General features: G+C 39.9%; 2 protein-coding genes and 1 long non-coding RNA gene across 18 annotated transcripts in view; 1 reads left to right on the plus strand and 2 right to left on the minus strand.

Moving 5' to 3' along the window:
- Positions 1–13,954, minus strand: part of Su(Tpl) (Suppressor of Triplolethal) — an 82,795-nt gene extending 68,841 nt beyond the window's left edge. The window contains exon 1 of the mRNA XM_012377499.2: positions 12,956–13,954. Within this exon, the coding sequence (XP_012232922.1) occupies positions 12,956–13,099 (144 nt within the window). The 5' untranslated portion in view covers positions 13,100–13,954. The remainder of the gene's footprint in view (positions 1–12,955) is intronic.
- Positions 13,955–14,067: 113 nt separating this feature from the next.
- LOC137000340 (uncharacterized) lies at positions 14,068–15,565 on the plus strand. Its single transcript, XR_010890599.1, has 2 exons — positions 14,068–14,892; positions 14,982–15,565. It is a non-coding gene; the product is annotated as an uncharacterized lncRNA (long non-coding RNA).
- Positions 15,566–16,655: 1,090 nt separating this feature from the next.
- unc-13 overlaps positions 16,656–25,751 on the minus strand; it is a 93,655-nt gene continuing 84,559 nt past the window's right edge. For all 16 annotated transcript variants that reach the window (XM_067356498.1, XM_067356496.1, XM_067356501.1 and 13 more), the window contains one exon: positions 16,656–25,696. In XM_067356498.1, coding sequence (XP_067212599.1) covers positions 25,399–25,696 — 298 coding nt within the window. In that variant the 3' untranslated portion in view covers positions 16,656–25,398. The remainder of the gene's footprint in view (positions 25,697–25,751) is intronic.

Consider the following 25,751-nt stretch of genomic DNA (forward strand, 5'->3'; position numbering starts at 1 on the left):
CATTACGTTCGTCTAAACTGCGCATTCTGCGAGGCACGCGATGCCGCGGGCTTGAGGCCGCCGAGTCGTTTCGTGCCATCGAAAAGAAAAAGAGAGAAAGAGATAAAGAGAGAAAGAGAGAGAGAGAGGAATCGGGGTCAGGAGGTTAGGATCGGTAATTTCGACAAAATTGTTCGTTCATCCGCCTCGGCATTGAGAAGACCAAGCCGATATCGGGCTTTCGCTGTAAGAGCCTTTGCAACTGCGTAAATTACTTTCTAGACGGTAGTGTCGGTAAAAACTGTCTCTCAAAGCGACTAATAGAGGATTGAGTTTGTCCATTAAATTAAATGATTGAGATAAAATCTGAAGATTGAAATTAAATACGGTTTAACATATCACAATCCGCGGCAGAGCCCTTTAATTATCTTTTTTATCGATTTTCCTTAGCAAACTAATTCACTCGTTGCAAAAACCGTACGCTCGTTTCAAGTGCTTACGAGATAGCCTTATATGCCGAGATAAAATCGCGATTGTATTCGTCGAATACATTACAATCAGCCGCGGCTTAATTTGACGGCAGTACCAAGGATGAAATTAATTTTACGACGGTCGTAAGAGGTTAGCGATTGTTCGTAGAGCGCTTCTGAACGATGACGAGCATATAACATAAATTGAGAGGAAAAATCATAATCATGATAAACAGTTTGAAAAGGAAGTCAATGTGACGGACGTCAGAATTACTGAAATTCCGGAAATTTCAATGCTCGCGCACTCGATACGGCAAACTCGATTGCTCAATGATGGAATTCGAGATAGAATTGAATGACAGATTCATAATAATAAATTTGTGCAGAAATACTTCCGCATTGCAAATCGATACGCTTCATAAATTAATGCGACGCGAAGTTCAGGTGATTTTAAGTGACAGATAATTCTTTAAATCACTTTGATTAATTGTAATAACCATTTTAATCAAATTCATAAAAAACTGATTTTACAAATATATGCGATCAATTGACGAGAATGTTTTAAATAGTGCAATATGCTGTCTGTTATATACTTTGGACTGAGAAAGCTGTCAGAAATGCGAGAAACGAGTCTGATTTTAAGCGGAAGAAAAAAAAGAGAAACTTCCGAAATCGTTCGGAATGTAGCGCGAATATAAACGCGAATATAAACGCATATTGCCTTTTCTTTTTTACAAGTTGATTTGTTTGTCAAATGCAAGTATATTTGTTAATGCAAAGAATTCCTATACATTTTATGACGTCTTTCTCATTCAGATAATTATAATTTTTCAATTAACAAATAAATAAATTGAAATATTACAATCTGTCGCGTTTGTGAAAAGCCAAGGTTTAAATTATAATTCTTTAAATATTTTAAACATTTATTTTATCCATTTAGTGAATTATACCTTTGTATGAAAAGCTAAAGTGAAAATTATTTTCTAGAAAATTCTTTTATTATGTGGAAGTTAATTTGTAAAAACTCAAAACAAACTTTGTTTTGAGCACAGCGTGAATCTGTACTGTGATGTTTCTGTTTGTTCCGAGCTATTCTCCTTTCACAGTCAGAACTATTTCTTCCCTACTCGAAACTGTGGAATCATTAACAATAACGACAACATTTTCAATAATTTTCATGAAATGAAATATGCCGGCTTCATACACTGCAAAATGTTAATAATTCAAGTATAAAGTTAAAAAAAAGGAGAAAATATGCATGTATGAGATCAACTAAAAATCTGTGAATTCCATAATGGAATTCCCGGAATTTCGTCATAAAGCCAAGTAAATTTCGAGATAACACTTGAACAAACTGAGATATGTGCCACCGAAATGGTTTATCGTTCTATAAAATTTTCTCCGAACATTTAATGCAATATGGATAATTATTTCCTTCCTGACGCCTCGCTGTTATATGACTTTATCGGTAAGATAATGCCACATAAAAATATAGTAATTGCGATATCAGAAAAACCCCAATAAAAACACGATAAATACATATCGTATTTTTGTTTCATCGCCATGTGGTATTTTAATGTGATATCTACTATCGTACCACTTTCTTGTTAACAAAGATTACGATTAGACGGTGCGTTATAATCGTGCTTGCATATATTTATACTTGGTTCTTCGATTTCACAAATACAATAAGAATAAATATTTAAATCATATTAAATAAAAATGTGGATTTCAAAACAATTTGTCTAAGAGATAAAAGTGATTTTCTGGGAAACAATTTATAAAAACTCAAAGCAAATTGGAAAGTACAGCGTGAATCTAAGGTTCTTTTTGTTTGTTCCATTCTTCTTCATGGTCAGCACTATTTCTTACCTACTTACCTACCTGACTGTCAGAGAATCATTAATCATCGACAACATTAAAGTTCTCAATAGTTCCCATGAAATAATAAATGGCAGTTTTACATACTGGAAAATTTTAAGAATTCTAGTATAAAGGAAAAAAAAAAGAATACATAAGAAAATACTTGCATGTGCAGTTCGGTGAATTTTTTTTATGCATACGGCTTTCATCACGTTACGTGGACGATTCTACGTAAATGCAAATTACGACGAACCGAGCATAAAAGTAGCGAGCATGAAATCGTGAATCCGGTAATGAACTTTTCTCTTGGCGCGGACACGTGCGTAACACGCTGATCATCTCGAAGAAACTTCCTAGAGTGTATTCGACCTGTTTTCATCGAAAGCCGGAAGTGCGATATCGATAACAGCTGCGTTATGTGCTGTGTATCGGATCTCATATTAGGCGTATTTGTCTGTCGCTTTTACAATTAATTGCCACGATATCGCTATCACCATTTGTGTTTGTATTTGAAATAATTCAGGCAATAATATGCTAAGTCACGCGCGGCAAATTTGACAGATAAGCATTTAAGAAGGATCATAATTTATTACGGTCCAGCTTGTACTATTTCTAAAAATAAACAATATCAGTTGATTAAAATTATAAAAATTGCAGTTGTATATAAATATGTGATTAAACTGACACTATCGATTTTTCCTCGCGCAATTATTATTCCGTCTATACTTTGTCATTAAGAAAAGATAGATTTATTTTTCGTATACTCTTTCTAAATATTATATTATCAATATGTTCCAAAAAATATTAGACAAATTATTCGCCAAGCAGATTCAAAAACTACAGCTAGAATATTCAAAAAATGAAGTTGGTAGATTTTGTAACGGATTCATCACAAACTCGTTTTCTATGGTAGAATGACGACGCTATTGTATTGTGTGTGTGTGAGTGAGTTCCGAGAAAAATGAAATATTTTTTCTATTTAATTTCAGGAACCAGAGTCGCTTCGGATGTCATTTAAAACATTCTATTCTATAGATCTATTCTCTATTTAAAAACACCATATTTCATTTGTCCCATAAAACTTTCGCAAACTAACAGTGCAGGTTTATTTAAATTGCTGGATTATCCTTAAAGAAAAGATTACCCTGTAAGGTTCTCTATTCAAGTCAAAAATACGCATTCCTGAAAACAGGTAAAATTTCCTTTGAAACGGAAAACATGGTTGTCGGCATATTTTAGTGTCCTAGTAACCGCACACAACTACGCACTCTGCGCTCTCCTTCATTGTGGTTCGTTGAAACATTTCAAAATATAGAAGGACATTTTAATTACGCGCGCAGGGGGATGGACGACGTAAATTACCTTGATGGAGCGAGCCGCGGGGCGAAAAAGGGCGAGAATTTTTCAGCGCTTGTGTGCACGCTCCAACGGGGAAAGCCCGTGGTATTATGATAAAACGGCGGGAAATCCCTGTGAACGATTAGCGGCCGAGAGTCTCTTTTTAAAGCCGCGTCTCACCCGCGCGATCTGCTTCATGTCGGCATAAATATAAAAACTTTCGCGACACACCGCTGTGCCAGTTAGGGCGGATACGTAATTATCGATAATTAGAAGACTGCGTATAATCAAACACGGCGATATATTGTGTTACACTTTTGTGGAATATTCAAACAGCTTTGACTTTCTTTCGATGATTCTTTTCCTTCACACTATTAGTGTTTACAACACATGGGAAAATATACACAATATAAAATAAAGAATAGATGTAAAAAGCAACAAATAATAAAGATACCATAACCTGTATTTTATATTGTACGAAGCATAGCGTGTGGAGAATGTTAGAATATTCACACGGGCATTTCTCTACGGGCATTCATCCCGGCGATCGATATCACACGTTTTATTGCTCAAATATCAACGCTAGGAAGGCGCTTCTGCGTTCATTATACAGCAACATCCGGTATTGTACTTGGAGCGTCCAGAGACTTCAATAACGGTCGCTCGCGCCGCGGCTGGATCAGTTTGGATTTTCTCTTTAGATAATTTACGATAACACTTGGATTCACGATTATCCGCACAGCGGCGCGATTCGATTTTCGCAAAATGAGCGTACGCGGCGTCCAAGAGCAACGGCCTTGAGACGAATTCTTCCAGCGCCCTGGCGTCCTTAGAGAGAAAGGACGTCTCTCAAAGGCCTTCCTCGGAGAAAGCCTTTGCCCGCTAGATAACCGCACGGAACACCGCGCACCGACACAGGAATCACATCACTCTCCCTTCACCGATCTTTTTATCGCGATCTCGAGACCTCGCTATAGACTCGCGACTGGCCAGCCAACAACCTGGCAGCTTCGACATTCGCGTTTTCTATCGTACGATATTAACCTTTTCCAATCCGTTCTGTACTAGCAGCAAATATTAGCCCCGTATACGTCCCAGATGGCGAATTTATACTACACAAACTCAAAGAGGGATTTTACTGTCGAATTTATTAACACTATTCTCGATGCTTTCGATTTAGAATGAATGGCTAACAATAGACCAAATATGAATACCAAATACGAATACAAACGCTAAAACCCTGTCTATACATAATTTTACAATAAGTTGCAGTTGTTAGATAGTAATCTTCGCTGATAACACAAAGCAAACTCGAAGGAAACTCTCGGGCGCAAATCTTTTTAACACGTTCGCACGGAGACAGTAGCAGTCGATGGAGTTTCAATCGCATTATTTTCTCATCAATCTGTAACAGATGAGGCTACGCGCGTACAAGCCGAAGGACTCGAGAAAAAGAAGAAGAAAATGCCGCAAAGATCTATTCTGGCTAAGATAAATTTCCATTACTGAAATTAACTATCTTGAAAAAAGTTTAGATAAAATATTTCACACACAATATTCGTACGTTACGTCCAAGTTGCAATAATTTTTTGTACAAATTCCGAATATTTCCAAAGTTAAAAATTGACGCTCACAATATTTTTTTATTGCATGTTGGAATTTTCCGTGCAAACCAGTATCTTATCCCAACGAAATCGCGTAATCTTCGCGTTTCACTTGAAGTATGTCGCGACGAAGCATGAACAAGTCCTCAGATCTATAGAATTCTAATAGACCGCGATGAAACATCTTTCAATATGTAGATTGGCCATCTCTGGTCTGTGTGACTAGCTGAGAGAAACTTACGAGCAACAAAGAGAGAAAGAGAGTTGTTCTTTTCACGAAAAAATGTTAAATATAAAATTATCCCGGAAATTACTAACAAAAATTATTTTATATTGAAGTTTTTGAATCGCTGTAAGAAATGTATAGATTGTGAGAGAGATATATTTGAAGAAAGTGGCTCCGTCGTTTACCATGAAATCGTTAAATGTCGTTTAAAATTCCTCGCAGGAAAAAAATATTTTAAAACTTCTCAATTGATTTCTATAATTTGGAAGATGCTGCGTTTATAGCTATCTTTATAATAAATTTTTATTTTTTTCGTTTTCTTGCGCTCTCGATATTTTGGCTTTATTTTTCTCTCTAAATATTTTTTTGTTATGAAAAGTTTCTAAGATTAAACTAATTTTCTCTTTACGTTCGACGAAGGTATAATTTTGGAAATGGAATGTCAATGTGCCAGTAAACGGGAAGTCCACCCAACTAGAGGCGGATCATCAACGTGTCACGCATGCATCATTCGACAAACCGTGATTAAGGTCGTGATAGCAGTATCGGTCACAGAGCGGCAATCCTCCTGGTCATTTCCGAGAAAGTCGCGGTCGTAGGCGTGAGATGTTGCGAATGCAACCGGCCGCAGATCGATACTGCAACGTCAACAAGCTCTTCCTGACGTGAATGGCTCGCGAGGAGATATATATATGCACTCTCTTACGAAGCACAATCGAATAGGTTATTGATACGCTGATCTGATACGCTAACATATCATAACGATCAAATTTCTCTGTAAGAAAGAGAATGCTTTTCGCTTAATTAATTTGATTTGTATAATTCAGCTACTTTGCGCTCGCATAAAAAGAGAAGACAAAAAGAATTAATGAGTGGTGTGAAGCATTCTTATGAGTACAAACGAACATTAATACACTCGATTGTATGTGTATATAGTATTGCATTATATATTTGATGAAGGGGATGGAAAGACAATGACGAGGGTGGAGAAACACACAGGCTCGGCAATCGGTCGCTTTTATGTGATATAGTCGAATCATTGAAAGCCGAGGGGGCCAGTCGAGCGTGCACGGTAATTATTAGCCTGGAATCGTTACCGGTGCTATCGTAGTATCGTACAGCGGAAAGGAAAAGCGGAAAAAAAGACCGACAATGAAGCGAGCGTCCGGAAGAAGTCGAAAAGTCAGAAATTACGGTGGGATAACTCAGCGGAAAAGACACGTGACGGCGGTCGCTTTCGTCGCCCATAAAATCGTCGATATAAAAGTCTGCTTCGAGTCGTTTGCGACTGCAAGCTGCATGAATCATACGAAAACGGAAGTTTCTAATACAAAAACATACACGAGAAAAATATCTTATCGAAGACGATTATAACGCTAATCGCTGGGAATTTCCAAGATCGGCAGTCTATTTGAGAAATATGACGACGCAGTTTTTATTTATATTTCTTACGTCATCGGCATTTTTGAATGCACTTATGATTTTGGATCATTAAGCAAAATCCGATGTCGAACTTCATAGATAATACCATAAGTCGATTAACTTTGGAATTATCAGATTAGTCCGTATCGATTAATCATGCCGGCGGAAAGAGATTAAAGAGTAACTTTGTTTACGGAAAGTTCATGAGTTTCTTCAAGGGCAAAGTTCATAAATATCGCATTCTTACTTGCGAGAGAGAAAGAGCGAGCCATCGCCGTAACCATTGTCGGCTACACCTTTTTACGACGCTTTTACGAGATTTTATCGTTTCGAAGTCTCGGACTAACACAACGCGACGACGGTTTATGCGTAAACTCGGTGTCGTAATGTCGCCAACATAATTTCGCATTGCCGTGACTCCCGGCAGGGTCTATCGCCCGTACGCATGAATTCATAATAATGCCTCTGCGGGCACTCTACAAATCAATTTGCGTGCCGGACGGTTTTACGATTCCAACTCATCATCAATCGAGTTATTCGGGCATCATCCAATAACGAGTTGTCCATAACCGCACGAATTCCGCTCTCGTGACGGCGGTACGGCCGTCGATTTCACCATTCTCATCGAAATTCGTCGCCGGTGAAAACGACACACCGGGGGTATACGCGATCGCGCCGGCTCGAGAGCGCGGTCGCGATCGAGAACGTTTCCGGGAGGTGTTTCGATCCGACGTTCGGATAGCGTTACTATCGCGCCGAGAGATCGCGAAGCCGTTAGAAAATTAACCAGCAACTGCATGCGCTTTTTCTCGCCGGGAGGATATATCGTATATCGGAATCAAGATAAGTTCACCCCAGTAGAAAGATAATATTTTTCCACGATTATTATTTACAATTTAATGTGACGCGTGATATTTTATTAGTATAGCGTAAGAAGAAAAAGAGTTACTTCATTTACGTAAGATCGCGAGTAAATATTTTTTCTTGCTCGCTTAATTAATTCCCATTCGTCTGATAATCGGATGAGTAATAACTAATGAGATAATCATGCCGTCATTAAAATATGCCATTAAACACCGCCTGCAGCGCGAACATATATTTCCGCTCTAAAAGCGCACAATGACATGTTCACGTGACACTATCGCACACAGATATAATAACGTTAATCACCACGTTAATTGACAAGTGGCTAAATTACGTATTTCGCCCGTCAGTCATGCTTCCTTGCCGAGTGTATTAGGTGATCGATACGTGATACACGGCCTTGGAAAAAAGGAAAAAGAAAAATGCAGTTGCACCACGGTCGCTTAGGTCTGATCTACAATGTGCTTCTTGCGTATTGTTTCTTGCTTTCTGCCTTTCGTATTTATGCTTTTTATGTTTGTCGCATGGAGCCAAGAAACACTGTGATTTACAATTTTTCCCTTCTGAATTTCCGAAGAAAAATATGCCTTTACGTGAAGATGAAAAGGCAGGAAACAAAAATAAAAAAGCACATTGTAGATTGGGCTTTAACGTTTTACAAAACGCGTTTTTCATCGCCTAGCTATTGTAATAGCGCAAGTGAGTTTGAACATGTTATTGTTGAGAGATAAAAGCTAAACTGTCAACCAATCGTAAAATAATATGTCGACGATAAGATCCAAGTACATAACAATCGTAAAAGTTATTTCGTGCTGCGTTCAGTAGCTTTTCATAAAATAAATTCATTAAACAAGCCGGTATTAAATACGAATTAATTCTGTGATTTGGGAATTCAAAATAAATAAATATAGCCGATGGCCGATATTTATCATCAATATACTATTAATGTAAATAATATATTATAATAACATACTAATAGTAATATCGTTGACAATAAATGTAGATTGCATAAAGATCTTTTTAAAAGCGCTCCTAAATTTTCCTTTTAAATGCGTAATTTGAGGTAGATTGCGAATGCTTATTGTTGCAATTTTGCATTTCGCAGGAAAAAAAATATCGCAGAATAAATGAGTGATATTTATAACGGCGCGAGGCCTCCCCTTCTCCCACGTATATGTGGATTTGTTTAACAAAACAATAAACTTTTTACGACACGTCTCCACCTGTTTCCACAATAATGCATATATTATATACGTCGGATAAATATAAATCAGTGGAGTCGCCGGAGACCAGTTGGTTTTGCACACTTTCAAGGTTTTCAACGACCGGCGTTACTTTTTGAAGCGTGCCTCCCCCTCTCGCGCCGAAAACCTTCCCTGCTCCGACTACTTGCGTAGCCGGCATTCACTTTCACCTCGCATAATTTATTCTATACCGAGCGTAAATTGAAGGCATTTGGCGTATATAAGTCGCCAATTTAATAGCGCGATTACGAGGTGAGACGCTTTTTTTTCTGTCTCTTTATCCCCCCTCTCACTCTTTCTCTTTCTCTCTCTCTCTCTGCTGAAACTAACGACGCCGATGTGTACTTTATGCCGCGAGGAATGCATCTCAAGCGTCATTATCATTCAACTTTCCATTCGCCGCGCTATGTGTCCTGGCAGCATTGAGTTATTTTTGCGCGAGAGAGAAAAAACGAATATTGTGGAATTCCTGGATTGACACAAGTAAATGCTTGATCGCAATTTATTTTCATAATTAAATGTCGTTCCCGGAACTAGATATCTCGCGATAAGCCGTATCGAGTATTATTTACGATCGGTGTTGTTCGGACTTTCGTCTTATCTATCTTTATAATTTTTTGAAAAATGCTATTTTTTTTCTCGCCATGCAACAACGTTGGCAAAACGTAACGCCAGATGTTGTGTCACTTGATGCAGGCAAGCGGAGATGTGAGGAACAACGAAACAAAGTTTGCGAAGGGCACGACGTGGAAACGGAAGGGGAGAAGGAAAGAAACGAAAGGGGAAGGAAAGAAACGAAAGAGTGGATACGATGAAGATGGGGCAGTTGAAAAGGATCGCTATAATGGACAACAAAAGCCCAGCTGGCCCTCATTTAAACTCGCTTTTCATTAAAAATTTTGAGAACACGTCTGACAACTATTTTGCATATTAAAAATATTTCGAAATTTATGAATTTATTATTTGTACAAGCTATAAGGAAGAGGAAGATTTCTAAAACTTAAAAATAAATTTATATCCAAGTAATAAATAAAAATCGTAGAATTCTGCTAAAAATTATTCTTGTTTATCATTACATTATTATTCTATTATTCAAAATACAACTTTGAAAAATTTCACATTGTGTAATACTTCCTTGAATAAATAAATCTTGAGGAATGCTATTGCACCAAAAGTTAAGTCGCGCATTCAACATAACATGTAACATTTCAGTCAGGTTGAAATAGTAATTCGAACCACGGCAATACATTTAGCAAGCACTCAGATTAACGAGCTAGGCAATAAAGGAGAGGATAGTAAAGAGGGATGGACGGATTCTCTCTTTGCTTGTAAAATATACAAGCCGCCGTTGTAGCCCCGTTCCTTCGGGTTCGAGTTAGTCGAGTTTCGAAGGACAGCTGTACTTTTCCAAAGGGGGAACGCCCCTTTTCTTACGGGATACAGCAGCCAACACGACAAGCCTTGAACCGGCCCCTGGGAGCCCGAGGGAGCGCGCATTCGAATCTTACACTGCCTTTTAAACGACCGTATGCGTATATGCCTGTTTTCTCCTTCTTTCTCTCCTCTCATCTTCCCCCTCCCCCACCCTTTCTCACGTTTATTGCTTTATCTGCATTCTTTGCAGTTTGCGTTGTCTGGCGAGCATCCATTAAATATCGGACTGAATGTCCAAGTGGAAAAATAGAACAATGCTTGGTCGTGTATTTCATTTCTACTATTGCTTGTTTTCGTCTTTTGCACATTGTAGAAAATGTTAACAAATTTAACGTTTGATAAGTAATTTTTATATCTTGATATCACGCAATTAATTCTTATTGCTATCAACGTATCGATTTATAATGAATATGCAAATATCATTCAATTTTACGTAATAAACGATTTTAAATTTCCGTTCTTTATTTATGAAGTTTTTTGAACTATATTTTATCAATCATGAAGATAAATGTTGAAAAAAATTGAAAAGTTACTTTGCTATTTATTAATGTAAGATATGACGTCATTCGTTATCGCATAAATAATTTCAGCATAGCAGCTGTTACATTATTAAACACGATTTGTGTTACGTTTAATTTTTTTAACATTTTTTATCTATATATTTTTACATAGAATTAAAAAAATATAAAAATTTCTCTTGTTATTCTTAGTTTTTGTATAGCAGCTGTATTCGAAATATCAGAGCATACATATATGATAATATAATATAAAGGTTTTTCGTAATATTGCTGTTTATTTATAACAATAATGTGTTTGCATTATTGAAAATGAAATTAATAACCAACAATTTGGTTGAAACAGACGCGATTTAACGTTTCGCAATTATTTCAAGCGCACAAATTTATATCGTCGCAATAATGTGATTATATGAAACTTTCCTTGGTAATCACCGAATGACAGATGGATATACGACGATGCGCGAACAGGGAAATTGTTTTATCGAGGTATGTAGTTCCCCAGTGCGTTGTTACGACGTATAGAACGCAATTCGAATCAATTTACAAGTCATGCAATGAGAATAAAATAAAAAAATTAAAAAAATGTCGATAAGAGGCAAAGTATTTAAACAGAACTGCATATGCAATTTTTCATCGGCTCGTGATCTCGGAATGAAGATAGCATTCACGCGCATTTAACGGCGGCATTTTGACGAAGGCACGCCCCACCGTGCCTCGATTCCTCTACTTTCGAATCTCCGTCCGGGAGGTTAGAATCAGCTGATGTAAGAATTCGCAACCGCTTTATAACGCTTCATGCTCGTTAGACCGCATACTTCTTGGTTCGAAACAGAACAACAGAAAATGCGCACTGACAGAAAAGTATTTTGAGAGCCCGTAAAAAAATAAAAAGAACAGAAACAAGCGTGACAATTTTGTTACGGTCCCTGGGTGATTTAGTTGGTCCGAATTGCCGTCGGTGTTTAACGGCCAGTTATAAAGAGATAAAAATCGGTGCTGTAAAATTTACAGCGCGCTGAAAATCTTGTAGTTAACCTGAAATCTTGTCACTGAGACGACATGACAAGATGATTCATCTGTTTTCGCGTATCCCAAGAGAGGTAGGGAGAATTCTTGTAAGAAAGTTGCGTGAGAGACGTCTGAGAGATGTTATTTATAAGGATTTATAAGGATTTATAGGCTCGCGTAAAAAATTTCGCAAGCGCGAAAATGCATCTGTTTTCGTTACACACGTACGTCGGGGTGATTTTTCGGCTTCACTCGGCTCGTTCTCGCGCTCTCATATTACGTAATTGCCGTTGTCAAAGCAGCAGACGTGTCGACATCGCGCGACTCGCTCGCTCGCTGCTTCGAAAGCCGCAAAAAGGGAGACCGTACGCCGAGACGGGGGCGTATCGAATTTTCGAGTTTATCGGCTTCGTGAGCACCCGTGAAAAGTTCTCGTGGCTCTCTCGCAGGTGAAAAAGAAAGAGAAAGAGAGAGCAGCTGCTTGTAAAGAGAGCCAATGTGACCCTCTCTTGAGCGTGATCTTCGAGGAGAGCGGATCACAAGAAGAGAGAGAAAAGAGAGAGGAATATGGGGAAGAAGAGAGAAGGAAGAGAAGAGAAGGGGAGAAGGGAGAGAGAGGAGAGAGAAAACCGAGCCCGTCGAAGAGTTCCCAAGTGGCGACGACGACAAGAAGACGTCGTCACGACGAAATTTCGCACAAAATATGGCGAGCGACACGATAATCGAGTGTTTCGCCGTCTCTCATTCTCTCTCCTTGGCACGATATTACGACACACGTACGCAGCCACGCGCGCGTACACACACGCCGCAGTTTGCCGCACACGATACGTACGTACATAGATATGTACGTACGCGTATGTCAGTAGTATACACGCTTGAGCGCCCGAACATACATAATCGGTAAGCCCGCGCGCGCGCGCGCGCGAACGACAATCCTAGCCTCTCCAACGCGAAAAGCATTATGTATATAACAAGGACTACTCACCCGGATCTTGATGTATTCGTGGATGGAACGGGACGCTGAGTCGGTGAGCTTCGTGAAGATCATGGCCTTGTGCTCGCCGAGATAGCTGTGCGATGATAAACCATACTGGACACCTGGCACCAGCGCCATTTCTCCGTCTCCCATATCGGCCGTGTGCGCGGCTTCTCACTGTCCCGCTTGCTCGCTCGCCTTATCCTGCTTCCACTCGCGCACGAGTCACGTCCCCTTGGCGCAGCACACACAGCTGACGTCCTCCGTTGCCTCGCTCGTTCGTTCGTTCGCTCGGCTGCTAAAGCCGAGCTCAGCCCGTAAAGCGAAGCACGACGACAACTCGCACTTCTCTCTTCGCACTCACCGTTTTCTGCTTTATCTTTTGTTCCTTTCTTTCCTTTTCACTGTCGTCGATCGGACAAGTTTCGCGGGGCGCGAAGTTCGCGCCGTACGGCGCGCGGAACGAACACCGCCGGACGGCACCGACGAACACCGATATCTTCAGCCGGAACTCTCGACGTGAGACGAGACGTTCCCTCGCGAAACGTGTTTTTCCTTCTCACCACGCTCGCACCACCTCTGCTGCCACTGCCACCGCAGTCGCCACCTCTCGTGCACGATCTCCGTTCTTTCTCTTCCTCTCTCTCTTTCTCTTTCTTCCTCAACCTCCGACACACCAGACTCGGGAGCTAAGGACCCCCCCGGACACGGTATCACAGCGTGACAGCAGCACCCCGTGTAGCATCCTCGAACACGATCACGATTTTCGACTTACTCGACTCCTTCTCAGCCGTCGTATATTAGCGCACTGACACGACCCATTTCGAATTTTTCCTGCGATTGAACACCGTGAGAGGAGAACAGCGCCCGTCGTTTCGGCGTAAGAAAACACTACTACACACTTTCGAACAGCCACCTGGTAGGCGGGGCTTGCGGAAGAGCTGTTAACCAATCGCGTTGCGCGAAACGGATACCCAACAGTTGAACCAAGGGTGATCTTGCCGTCCTCGCGCGATGACGGCCAACGATCGACTGCCAGCCGGTTTCATCCATTCTGCACGGTGTACCTTTGTCGCCACCTGTTGGCGCCAGAAGAAGTTCGTTTCACTTTTGTCTCGCATAACATGCTGTGATTGGCTGTTATTTTATGCCAAGTTCATTCCGACAAGTTCACTATCGATAAAAGAAGGAATATGAATGATACATTAATCCAGATTAAATGTTCCTAGAATATTTTAATACCCTCTCGTTGTAAAAACATTCTTTTATTTCGCGAATATTTATATTTGATTTTAACTTGAACTTTTTTTATATCAGAATACGAGATAATAAAACACTCTAAACGTTCTGTAACACAAATATATATTATTTTTTATATAAAGTCTAGTTAGAAATAGATGTTGCATTACTGCGGTGGGTAGCGTATGAAGTTCGCGCGATTTTCAATTTCGTCGCCATTACGGAATGCTAGAAGTGTCGAATTGTTCGTAAATTTGTGTAGTCATTGTTCTCGCGTTATTTCTTCGACAATATAACAAAATAAGTGTTCGGAGTGCCGTACAAAGTATCGTTGTGATCGTTGTAATTTGATAACGTGTTCGCCGGGAGCGCTGTGCAGTATGTCGCACGATATCGCAATATGAAAAATCGCGAGTCGGGAGTGTTGTAAAATGTGCCGTGCGATTTCGCAACATATGAAAAAATATGAGTCGGGAGTGCTGTGCAGAATGTCGCGCGATCGCGATTAAAATACGTCGCAATAAAATAATGTCGTAATGTAATAAAATACGTGTCGCGAGTGTGTTTAATATCGATAAGCACGCGATCGTGATGAGTTATGTTCTCGCGAGTGAATCTGATATTGTGTTAGTGCGCCATAAAAAATAGCCAGAGAAATGACCAGAAGATTTGGAGAGGACATCAAATAATGACAGAGCAACCAGAGAGTAATTTATTATTTATTTATTATTTGCTATATTTGCATTTATTAATTAGTACGGCATTATTATAATTTGACAATATTTGTGTTTTACAGATCTTCATTTCTTCTACAACTCTGCTGCTGTGCATCATATGTGTGTGCATGGTAAGTGATCTTCAACTTGTGTTTTTATTTTAATTTGAAGAGAGAGAGAGAATGAAAGAGAGAATTGTGAAAATAATATTATAGAAGGAAAAATATTAATGTAATTTCTGGATTTCCACATTAAAAGTAATATTAAAATATCTTAACGCAGACGATAGAAATATATATAAAATTTGTAACTTATTTATGTATTTTAAGTAATTCTAAATAGATGTAATTCAGGAGCAAATTTTAGTGTTGTCACATTGGCAGCATTGCATTTTGACGTAGAGTTTGTTCTTCACATCTGCGTTAGGTTAGGTTAGGTTTTCTGCACGTAAAATGAGACAGATATGAAATAAATATTGAAGAGAAAAAGAGAAGAGCGATAAAGTACAGGAGGTATAGCTGTGCAAAACAGACCATCTGTTACGTCAGTCATTGTTACGTCTTGGTCAGAGTAAATTGGTTATCTTTTAATTTGTCTGTATAATAATGGTAAAGTCGGTAGCCAGTATATTACAAGTAATGCTGCTTGTACATCTCAATGTGAGTCTTGCTACGGACTGGTTTTATGGATCGAAAGATCCATTTGGTCCATGTCCGAGAATACCAGATCAGAAATTGTTACAGGTAACCTCTGTGATTATTGTGATACTTAATTTGTTAAATACATCTTGAACTTTGTCAGCATTGGTTGACTTCAACATTAATTTAATCAGTTGTAACTTTAGAATCATTTGAACTAAGTTTAAGATGTATTATCATCAGTGAAAGTAATTTATTAGTCATTTAGATATAATATTTTCAACAGAGAAAACTCATGATTATTATTTATTATTTCAGAAAGAATTAGAATACGCAAAGGAGTACAAGAAGTTTTATAAGGCTCCTAATGAAATCTTTATTACTAGTTAAGGGAATTCCATTAATTTAATTGCTGTGCAGTATACGTATATGTCTTTCCAAGAAGAAAGAATGTATAGTACTGAATAAATGTTCTAATAAGTAGTTAGTGATAATGTGTTATTTGTATGCGTATATGATGTGCTTTTAAATTAGGATTTGAGATAAGTAATCAATTCTTTGGTAAGATAACTGAAATACTTACTGCATTTACTAGTATTATAAGATTCATATTGCTGAATCGCAGATGATCATGCTGCGTATTATCTTTCGGACAGAAAAATGAGAAAATAGCCAAATTATTTAATCAAACTAAAATGTTTTAAAAAATCTGTTATTTATATCTGTACGTTTATCTTATATTTTTTACTTCTCTCTTGTCTTTTCTCTCTCTCTCTCTTTCTAAAAGTGGTATGTTATTTAATTCTTTACATGTCAATATTCTTCTTGAGATGCCGATATTTATGAACAAAATGTTTAATATGCATCGACACAAAATTGAAAAATAACTTTATTGGTAAACAAATTATACTTTATCTCTGTTTTTATCCATGAAAATAATCTTCTAATCTTGTTATAAGTATACCTTTTTGGGGGGACAGATTGTGATATTCTAAGATACGTTAGCTTGCAAATTTAATTTAATAATGATCATCTTACATGAAAAATGTACAAAGGATGGAGTAAAGGAAGGCCATGGGCATGGCTCTGGCGACAAGTAGAATAATCTCAGACTGATAATTTCGGATAAGTTTTATTAGAGTCCCTGGATTACCTTCCCCTGAGGCAGCTTATCCCGATAAGAAAGCCATCCTTTCTATCCCGTACTTAACGGTACATACCGTCTTTTAATACATCGTAAACGCTTTCTCTTTTCATTTCGCTGTCCACTTTAAGAGCACCCTTTGGATATGGTACATTGATCGCAAAACGAGGAACGCGCGCGAGAGAACTGTGCGAATGAACTATGAGGGAGGGAAAATGCAAAATTAAAAATCTGTCATATATCGAAAACGTGCGATTCATTTACTTCGCTCTTACATCCGCATCAACGGTACTTCGATACTTTACAAATTCGCGAAGGCAGGATAGAGCGGCTACTGATCGTCCGAGCATTTATACAAATCCATTCTCGTATTTCTGATTCGATTCTACCTGTCCGATTTGTTAGCGTTACTCGCCGTTAACTAAATTGCGTCTATTATTATACGTTTATTATACTACGTATTACATTATTATCTAGAAAGAAACAGATGAAACTTGCGTACTGGGAATCAATCGGCATCGATAGAATCGTTTCAACGAGAATCGATGAGATTTTTCGATCCCTTTGAAGATCAGAGATCGAGCAAAAGGCAGCCGCTACGATTCCTCCTCGCGATGCGAACAACTTTACCATAGGCAAACACGTTTTTTTTTTTAAACATTTACAACGGAAGTGTATACGATGATACAACGTAACGCAATGAAGTAATCATAAAACCAACGTCCGTCTATCTGTCTTTTTCAACATATTAAACAAATGGAGTATTTCATCTTTCTTCTCCATATAATATTGTCCCGAAAACGATGATCTGTGGAAAGTATTTTGTTTACTCAATCTTTATTTTGCACCTCTCGCTCGATTCGCTTGCCTACGTGTTCCTACTTTCGTCGAGATGAAAAAGGGGAACGATAGTCGGAAAAAAGACGGCGCAGCGTATTATAATAGACAACACATGGCGGACAACACATGGATGCGTGCAGAAATACCGGAATTTTGGGGAGACCATGGGCATTTAGAAATCGAAAACTGCCGTAGCTGTCTCTTTTTGTTTTAAAATTTTTGATGAAATAAAATTTCACGCAACTGACATGAAACAAATTATTCGTATTTTTTCATTTATGGATATTTGAGTGCGAAATATATATATATTTTAACAAAGTCTCTCTTTAACTACATTTAATTGTAGATTCTTTGTTGCAGATTTTTGCAAACAATTTATATTTTATTTTTCTTCAAAAATGACAAGAAAAATCGTATTTGTTGTAATTACATTTATCAACATTATGTTTTTTTAATTTTTAATTAAAATTTTATTAAAGAATTTGCAGCTGAAGAAAAGCTTATTTAATGAGACATTTTATGTAATAATATAAATCATAATGGCAAAATATTATTGATAGTGAAAATATGTAGAATTACATAATATTACATTTTCTGTCAAGCTATTATGAATTTCAGATATGTTTTTGAATTGCGAGCAATCGAGGAAAATTGAAATAGAATTAATAAAATCGTAAAAATTTACAACAATTTCAATCATAATTGGGGGGATGAGACAGCGTCGGCTGGGGGCCACATGATCATGTATATATATAATGTATATACACACTCGTAATATGTATATAATATGTGCAAGTCGTATGTGCAATATATTCTGTGAATACACGATCGAGATGCGATAATATCTTACACGTGCGTTGTGTACTGTCAATGCGAAAAAATTAGATTACAACGGGTATTCGGTTGGGCAACGGCGAACGGACGCTTCGTGCGGTGTCGACGTGACGACGCGAGTGTGACTCGCTTATCATGACGATGAGGATGACAATGAACGAATTCGCGCTGACGATTTGAGTTTTCTTCCCTCGTCTTCCGCCACATCGAAAACCTCGTGGTCTTCGACAACGAGCAAACGGTCGCGATCCGCGATTGCAACCGCGATCGGTCGATATTCGAGCATTCGGTGCAGCAAAACATGTACTCGCGTCATTAAATTGCATACACACAGGAGCATCCGAAGAAGCGATTGAATGAAGAAGGAACAAGCGTGTCACATTTATATTATTTCGCGATTATTAGCCTTAGAGTTCAGTCTGATATTGAACATTTACACAGTGAATATTTTTGGATATCCATTAAATACCCAAGTATTCTATGATACTCAGTTTTTTTTTTTTAATTAAAAAAGCATTTCATATATCTCCATTCATTCGTTCATTCGCTCCTTCGTCCGCGCAATCATACCGTCGGATATCATATCACTCGAATAAAGACCAGCAACAAATCACAGTTAGTCGAACGAATGCTGTACACATGCCGGATTTCTCGCGTGATTCCGTGACGCTGTATATATGTATATGCATATATATATATCTAGCTCTACGACTTAAAGTTAATAATATTTAAACTCTGTCTTTCTCTGATATATATAATGCGATGATATGGCACGTGGCGCGATGATTCAACGATGATATAGCTCTAATATATGTTTCTCTCGTCCGTCTTTCTTGTCATTCTATTACAATATTTTCCTTTAATTAACTAATTAATCGGTCAGGTTCAATCCCTTGTAGCAACATCTTTCGCTCTCACTCAGTTTGCAAGTCTTTCTCTTATAGAGAACCGACTTTGCTGCACTCACTCTTGCTCTTCATATCACACTTCACTTTCAACTTCATTTGTACATTCTCTCTCTTTATCCCGATTATTTTTATATATACAAACTCATCAAATAAATATAAATAAATAGTCAGGACCGTGTTCTCGTCGCACAGTTAGCGCACAAAAATACGACCGTTCGATGCTTCGATTTTATTTGTCTAATACGAAGGTCGTCTTTAACGTCAATGTGACGGGAGTTAGACAATCGCTTTTACATCAAATGTGCCGCCAGAATACGGGCCGTGGAATTGGTCGTATGATATTTAGATTTCACGATTTCAATATTAACAAGAAACGTTTAACGAATTATTCTACAATCCATATATCTCTCAGTAACGTATACAAATAAGATATATTGTAACTGAAAGGAAAGATTCACGCCTTTTATAGCTCTTTCATTCGCTAACTAACGTGCGGCACGATATTGATGAATGACGCGTGATAATATTCCTAAAACGAGGCGAGTGACGTATGTATATGGGATCTCTATCTCTAATTGAACGGTGCGATTGATGCAAGTCGATCGTCCTCCGTGTGATTGCGTCATGCTAGGTATTTATGTCACCAGGATTGTCAGGATTACGGGAGGCAACGCGCTTGTCCAAATTGCACAATCGCCGCTCGGTACAAGCGAATTGTCATCGTGTTTCGAGCGAATCGATTAGCGAGGACAATACTGGTGCTCGTCGCGACGATGATGATGATGGCGATGATGATCCGCTCGCGGGATGGGAAACGTCGTAACGACGACGCGTGCGTTCGGTGCTTCGGTCGTGTGAGTGCGGAGTCACACAAGCGCTATCCCGCCCGTGAATGCGTGTCCGTGTGTCTGTCTGTATACATGTATCTCACGTGTACATTCATATGTGTAGCGTTATATACATATATATGCGCATCCAGTTCGCTGGAGAACAACTCGCCGATGTGTGTGAGTGAAGAAACAGAAACATTTATTAAGGAGGATTTTGGTACTCTCTCTTTCTTTCTCTCCGTTTCTTTCTCAGTAAATAGATATTCTTTGTGAATGTGCGTGTTTGAAAACTCGGATACAATTGCTTAGGTTCACCTTGCATACACTCATGGCCTGCATAGCGGCTGTGTGTCGTTGAAATCTCTCTCTTTCTCTCTTTTCGTATTCCTTTGTTTGAAAAAGTTTTTCGACAGTAAACGGCGCTCTCCGTGGGACGACGAAGTTGCTTCTCTTTTTTTTTTTTGCTCGTTAGACGTAATTACCTAATAAACCACCGCGGCGATCCGCGCAAAAGTTACGCGGCGTTTTCGCGTTGCGCGAGTGCGGCAATCTTCTCGCGCTTTGTTACGAGTTTAATACTCTTAGTACGCTTTTACTTACGAAACACAAACATCCCGTCTTGTTTTATATATTTATTAGGTACATTACATACGTGTCATACGATTCTCAAGCATAGTATTGTCAACAGTTGTGTATATCTTTTTTTATCTCTCCTTAGTTTCATTGATCTTTCGTTTCCTTACTAACGCGTCTCGCTTAAAGCGGTCTGGAATGTCTAACTTTGAATTTCTGGCCTTGGTTTTCTTCATGGACGCAAAAGTTTGCGGCATTCCTTTACGGACAGTCTTTTCCTCTTCGACAGGCAACTACTTGACCTCCATTAAAGCTTTGTACCTCTTTCGTACGAAAAAATCTGGAGAGCGACGACGGATCGATTCGAAGACCGCGATGACTCTAATCTTTCGGGACGAGAATGTTTCCCGCGATTGACATATTATTTACAAAATTCGAGGTGTTCAGAGTGTTAAATAATCTGCAGCATGATGAATGGTAAAAAACTATGAAGAAGCAGATTTTTAGGGAAGGCAAGAAATTTGTAAAACTCCATTACTCGCGCTAAAACATTTGGTTTGAACGTGATTTTCTCAGAGTTTCTCTCACTCATAGCATTTTACATTCTTCGAACGGCTGGATCGCGTTCTTTCTCGTCGCTATCGATTAATCGCGCCATTCTTATGCGTAATCGTACATCGAGACCGAAAGCATCACTGCCGTTATGCGCGGCACACTTTTGCGTCCCGTAATTTTCGTGTCTGTATATCGTATCCGTACCTGCTTGATTATCCATGCGGCTGATAAAATCGCGGGTGAAGCATTATGATTTGTTATTGCGGTACACACAGGGTGTCCCAGGTTCCGCGCGCCCCATCTACGGACTCTCCGATCAATTTCGAGTATTTTTCCTTAACAAAATGTGTCGAGGTATAACGATTAACTCTTTGTTAACTGTGAGACAATAAAAAGCGACAAGAACTTCGGCGTGCAATAGAAGACGACGGAGCCTTTAAAACCTTTATTCAATTCGAAGTGAATTTTACTTTCATAGCATTTTTTATTTGAGACTTAGAATTTAACATTAGAAAGTTGTGGAAAAGGATCAAACTTTCGCTAAGGAGAAATCAACCGCGAATTGGTCACAGGATCGGTAGATGAAAGGAAGTGGAGGCGAGCCTGGATCACTCTATACATAGTATATATCTATATATATATATCTATATATATATATATATCTCTCTCTGTCTCTCACTTTCGTCACCATCCCGACGAGACTCCTCGGACGTTTAATGATTACAGAGAATAAGAAATATATGGGAATGTGTTTAAAGAAGAAAAATACTGTTGCTATGTTCGGTGTAATGGCGTATAGATCATATCTATATCTTTGTTATGTTTGTCCTTTCGTACAATCTTCTCTATCTCCGTATATGTGGATTCCGTCTGCGGTTCTCCCTTCGTACGTGTACGTGTATCTATGTGTATGTTTCCTTGTGCGTGTAAAGTGTAGCATGTTAGTGTCCTCTTTAAGGGGTAATTATCACAGAATACACGAGATATTTTCATTAAGCTTACAAGATATTAATCGAAGCGGAGAGTAGGAGGAAAAATTGGCGGCCGACCCCGTCGACAATCGCGGGTGATTGCGGATAGATTTCCAATGATCGAGGCTTGTCAGTCGATCGGGAGGAAACGGGTGACGATGTATCGTCCGAGTGTGTCGTCGACGAGGCCGATCTGGGTGCCGAATTCGCCAGCCCTTTCATATTCAGTAAATGTACTTAGTTAGGCAGCGGAGAAAATAGACACTTTTACAAATGAAGATGGTGGCGAGGTCGCGGACCCGTGTTTTTCTTTCCTGCTTCTTTGGATTTCCAACAACGCCAACGACAGGCTCAGTTGCGGGTGTTTCGTGTATCGATTTATGAACGGTTGAAATCGAAGGGTTCTAGCAAGATACTAATAATAATGGAAGATATATATTTCAAGAGTTCGATGCTTCAATAATGTTAATGAATGAATTGCATAAGAGCTCGAGTAAATTTATCTAAACTTAATGAATATAAATTAATTTACTGGTTGGTTGAAATATGTTAATTTACTTTCCTTGACATTATAAAATCAATTTTTTTCCAAGTTTCTAGAATTTTCTTGAATTTGTGTTGTGAAATTTCGATATTTATATTTGGGAAGCACCTGCAACTGAGACGATCGAACGTTCGTTTTTGGGTGACTCTTGTCTCTCTCTCTGTTTTTTTTTTCCTCGGTCATTAATCCCGCGCTCGCAGCTACATCAGCAGTTTAGACACTATACACAATACGTAAGTATAATCTAGACGTACTACGTAGTAGAAACTTTTGAATATAATAGCGTAATCTCCGAAGTGTTGTACCTGCCTGCCCGGGCTCTGTATCGGGCTGGACGATGACTGGATCCATCGGATTCGAGGTCGCGTGCATTTGTGTTTCTCTCACGGAGGGATCCGACCGAAGCTTCGTGCGATCGCGACTGTCGCGCGGGGGACGCGATCGTTCTCAATTGTCCCTTCGCCACCGATCCGATACAAATTTTCGTGAGAAAGATCGCGGAGACGCGTTTCTATGAACGTTTCAGACGAACGTCCGCTATGTACAAGTAGTAGACGAAACAAGAAACGCGATGAAGCTGATAGAGACGGTAACGCAGTAGTAATAGCGATAGTTTTAACGTCCGGTCTTAGCGTATCGTGTTGGTGAGAAAGACCCGTTGTTAGCGATTGTTTAAAGACTCAAAAAGCTACAGTATAATTATTTCCGCGCGCGCGCCACAAGATTACGAGCGATTCTATCAACATGGATCGGATAATTTTTGTACCTTGTCGACTTAGGTATCATTCACGGATAACAATTGAGATAATCGGATACACATGGAACATCGACAGCGCTGTTTGTAAGGGCGAAAAGTTCAATTTTGGAGAACCGGTTCGCTCGCCGGTTCGTAGAAAGGGAAAGTTCGCGTTCACAACGCGGTCCGTGATCTCAATTTCGACTTTACAATTAAACACATACATACGCGAACCGATTTCTGGAGGCGCGGGCGTGAAATCTTCACGCGTTTCTTTCAATTATCGCTCGATCGTGGGAATCGATATGTCGCGCGGTACTCACTGGACTCTCGAAGCTTCCGGCCGGATCTCGGCATCATTCGCAACAGCGGCAACACAGTATCAGTAGCAATCAGACTCTTACGGATCATCTCTGATATAATCTTACGAATAAGAACGTTACTTTACAATTACAATGCCTTACTAACTTTTTTTTGTTTTTATTACTAACGGCACGCCGCTGAGTGACGTCACAGGGCGCGCCTATTTGGTCGTACGCAATGCTACATTTAAACTGTATATTTAGAAAAAACTTCTTCGTCAACAATGTGTTTTCACGTATCTACAGTAAACTCGTCCTCTTCGAACAAACGGCCTAGAAACGACGCGGTCGTATCGCGCGCATGTATACATGTTGTATGTATATGTATGTCTGTGGATGTGTGTGTGTGTGTGTGTTAAATTTCGTGTATGCGGTCCTCCTCGACGTGTTTGCCTCGTTCTGTATGTATACGCTCGACTCGCTCCCTGCTTTAGCAGCTAGCGCGGCCGCGTCGCGGTCAAGGATCCGATCCGTACGCGGGCCCGCTCTTCGTCCTTCCGTCTTCTGTGGTTTCAGTCTTTCAACAGCGGCGCGTCCGACCGAGAGAGTCCGTCGCGTTTTCCGCGCGAAGCACCGGCGTTTCAGTTTTTCTTCGCGATTGTTGATCTCTCGTCCTAATCTTACATTACGAATATTTACCAAATATATTGCGTACTGGCAGCACTGTTTAACACGTTTTCGCGTTTTCTTCATCTCCGCGAACACTCTCTCCTTCAGTATCCCCATTTTCTCCCCCTCTCCTTGTGTCTCGCCTGCGGCACTCGCACGAAGAAGAGTCCGATGTGTCTCTTTGTCTTATGTATTAGTATTTTAGGGCGTCGCTCGTCATCGTCGCTGCCGAGCTCCGCTTCCTCGATTACTTTTCTTATTTCTTCTTCTTCTTCTTTAGTTTCTCCGAAATGCGGGCGGGAGGAATCGCCCCTCTTTCCTTATTGTAGAAGTAGTAGTAGTAGCCGGACGCACGCCGAGCCACGCGGGGTCGACCTAGCTCGTCTCGTACCTCCTAGCTCGAGATCAGTGGAAGATGGTGGTTCCCGGGTGCATCGTCGCTGTCCAGGGACGGGGCTGAAGCTCTGTGTGTATGTGTGACTCGTAAAAAACGGAGAGGAAACACGCTCGACCGAACTCTGCGGCGCGAGGGAAGTCGGAGGGAGGAAGTTCCGCGACAAATTCAATCTCGCTGAGTAGGAATTGTCCCTCCCCTGTCGTGTCGCGCGGAGAAGGGCGGAAGGGTTCGGGTGATCGTTTTCGCGTCGAGCGATCCGCGTGAATCACATGGGATTACATATCTCTCGCGTGTCGCTCTTTCTTCTTCTTCTTCTTCTTCGTCTTCTTCGTCGTCTTCTTCTTCTTTTTCTTTTTCTTCTTCTTCTTCTTCTTCTTCTTTTCCCGCGGAATTAGTCGTGAAAGGTTTCGTTCGATCCGAAGACATCGAACGCTAACTCCCTTTGGACGGCCTCCTGCTTCTCCACCTCCTCCTCCTTTTCCTCTTCGGGCTCTTTCCAAGCTCGAAGTGCTCGAATCGCTTCGCTGTCGGCTTATTAACGCTGCGCCGCATCTCCTCAAGTAGGATTCGGCAGCGGTGTCTCCTGCCTGATGTCGCTCTTCAGCTTCACAAACTCCTTGGCGATCTCGTCATTGTTGCGCTGCGAGAGTATGCGCAGGATCGTCCAGCCGGTCTCGTCCATCTGGATGCGCTTGCCGAGCGACAGCCAGCATGCGCACGAACCCTCCTCGACGATGTCCTTGAGCTGCATTACCGCGACTCCGACGAGCCTGTCCTCTCTCGCAAAGCAGTAGTCCTTCACGCAGATGTGCAACTCGTGGAAGTCTAGCTGTTGCTGCTCGTTACCGATCATGCTGAAGATAAAGGCGAGACAGGAATTAGGAGAAAGTTTGTCGGTAAAAATTTCGT

This window comes from Linepithema humile, chromosome 6, assembly GCF_040581485.1.
Source record: "Linepithema humile isolate Giens D197 chromosome 6, Lhum_UNIL_v1.0, whole genome shotgun sequence".
In the NCBI taxonomy this organism is placed as follows: Eukaryota; Metazoa; Arthropoda; class Insecta; order Hymenoptera; family Formicidae; genus Linepithema; species Linepithema humile.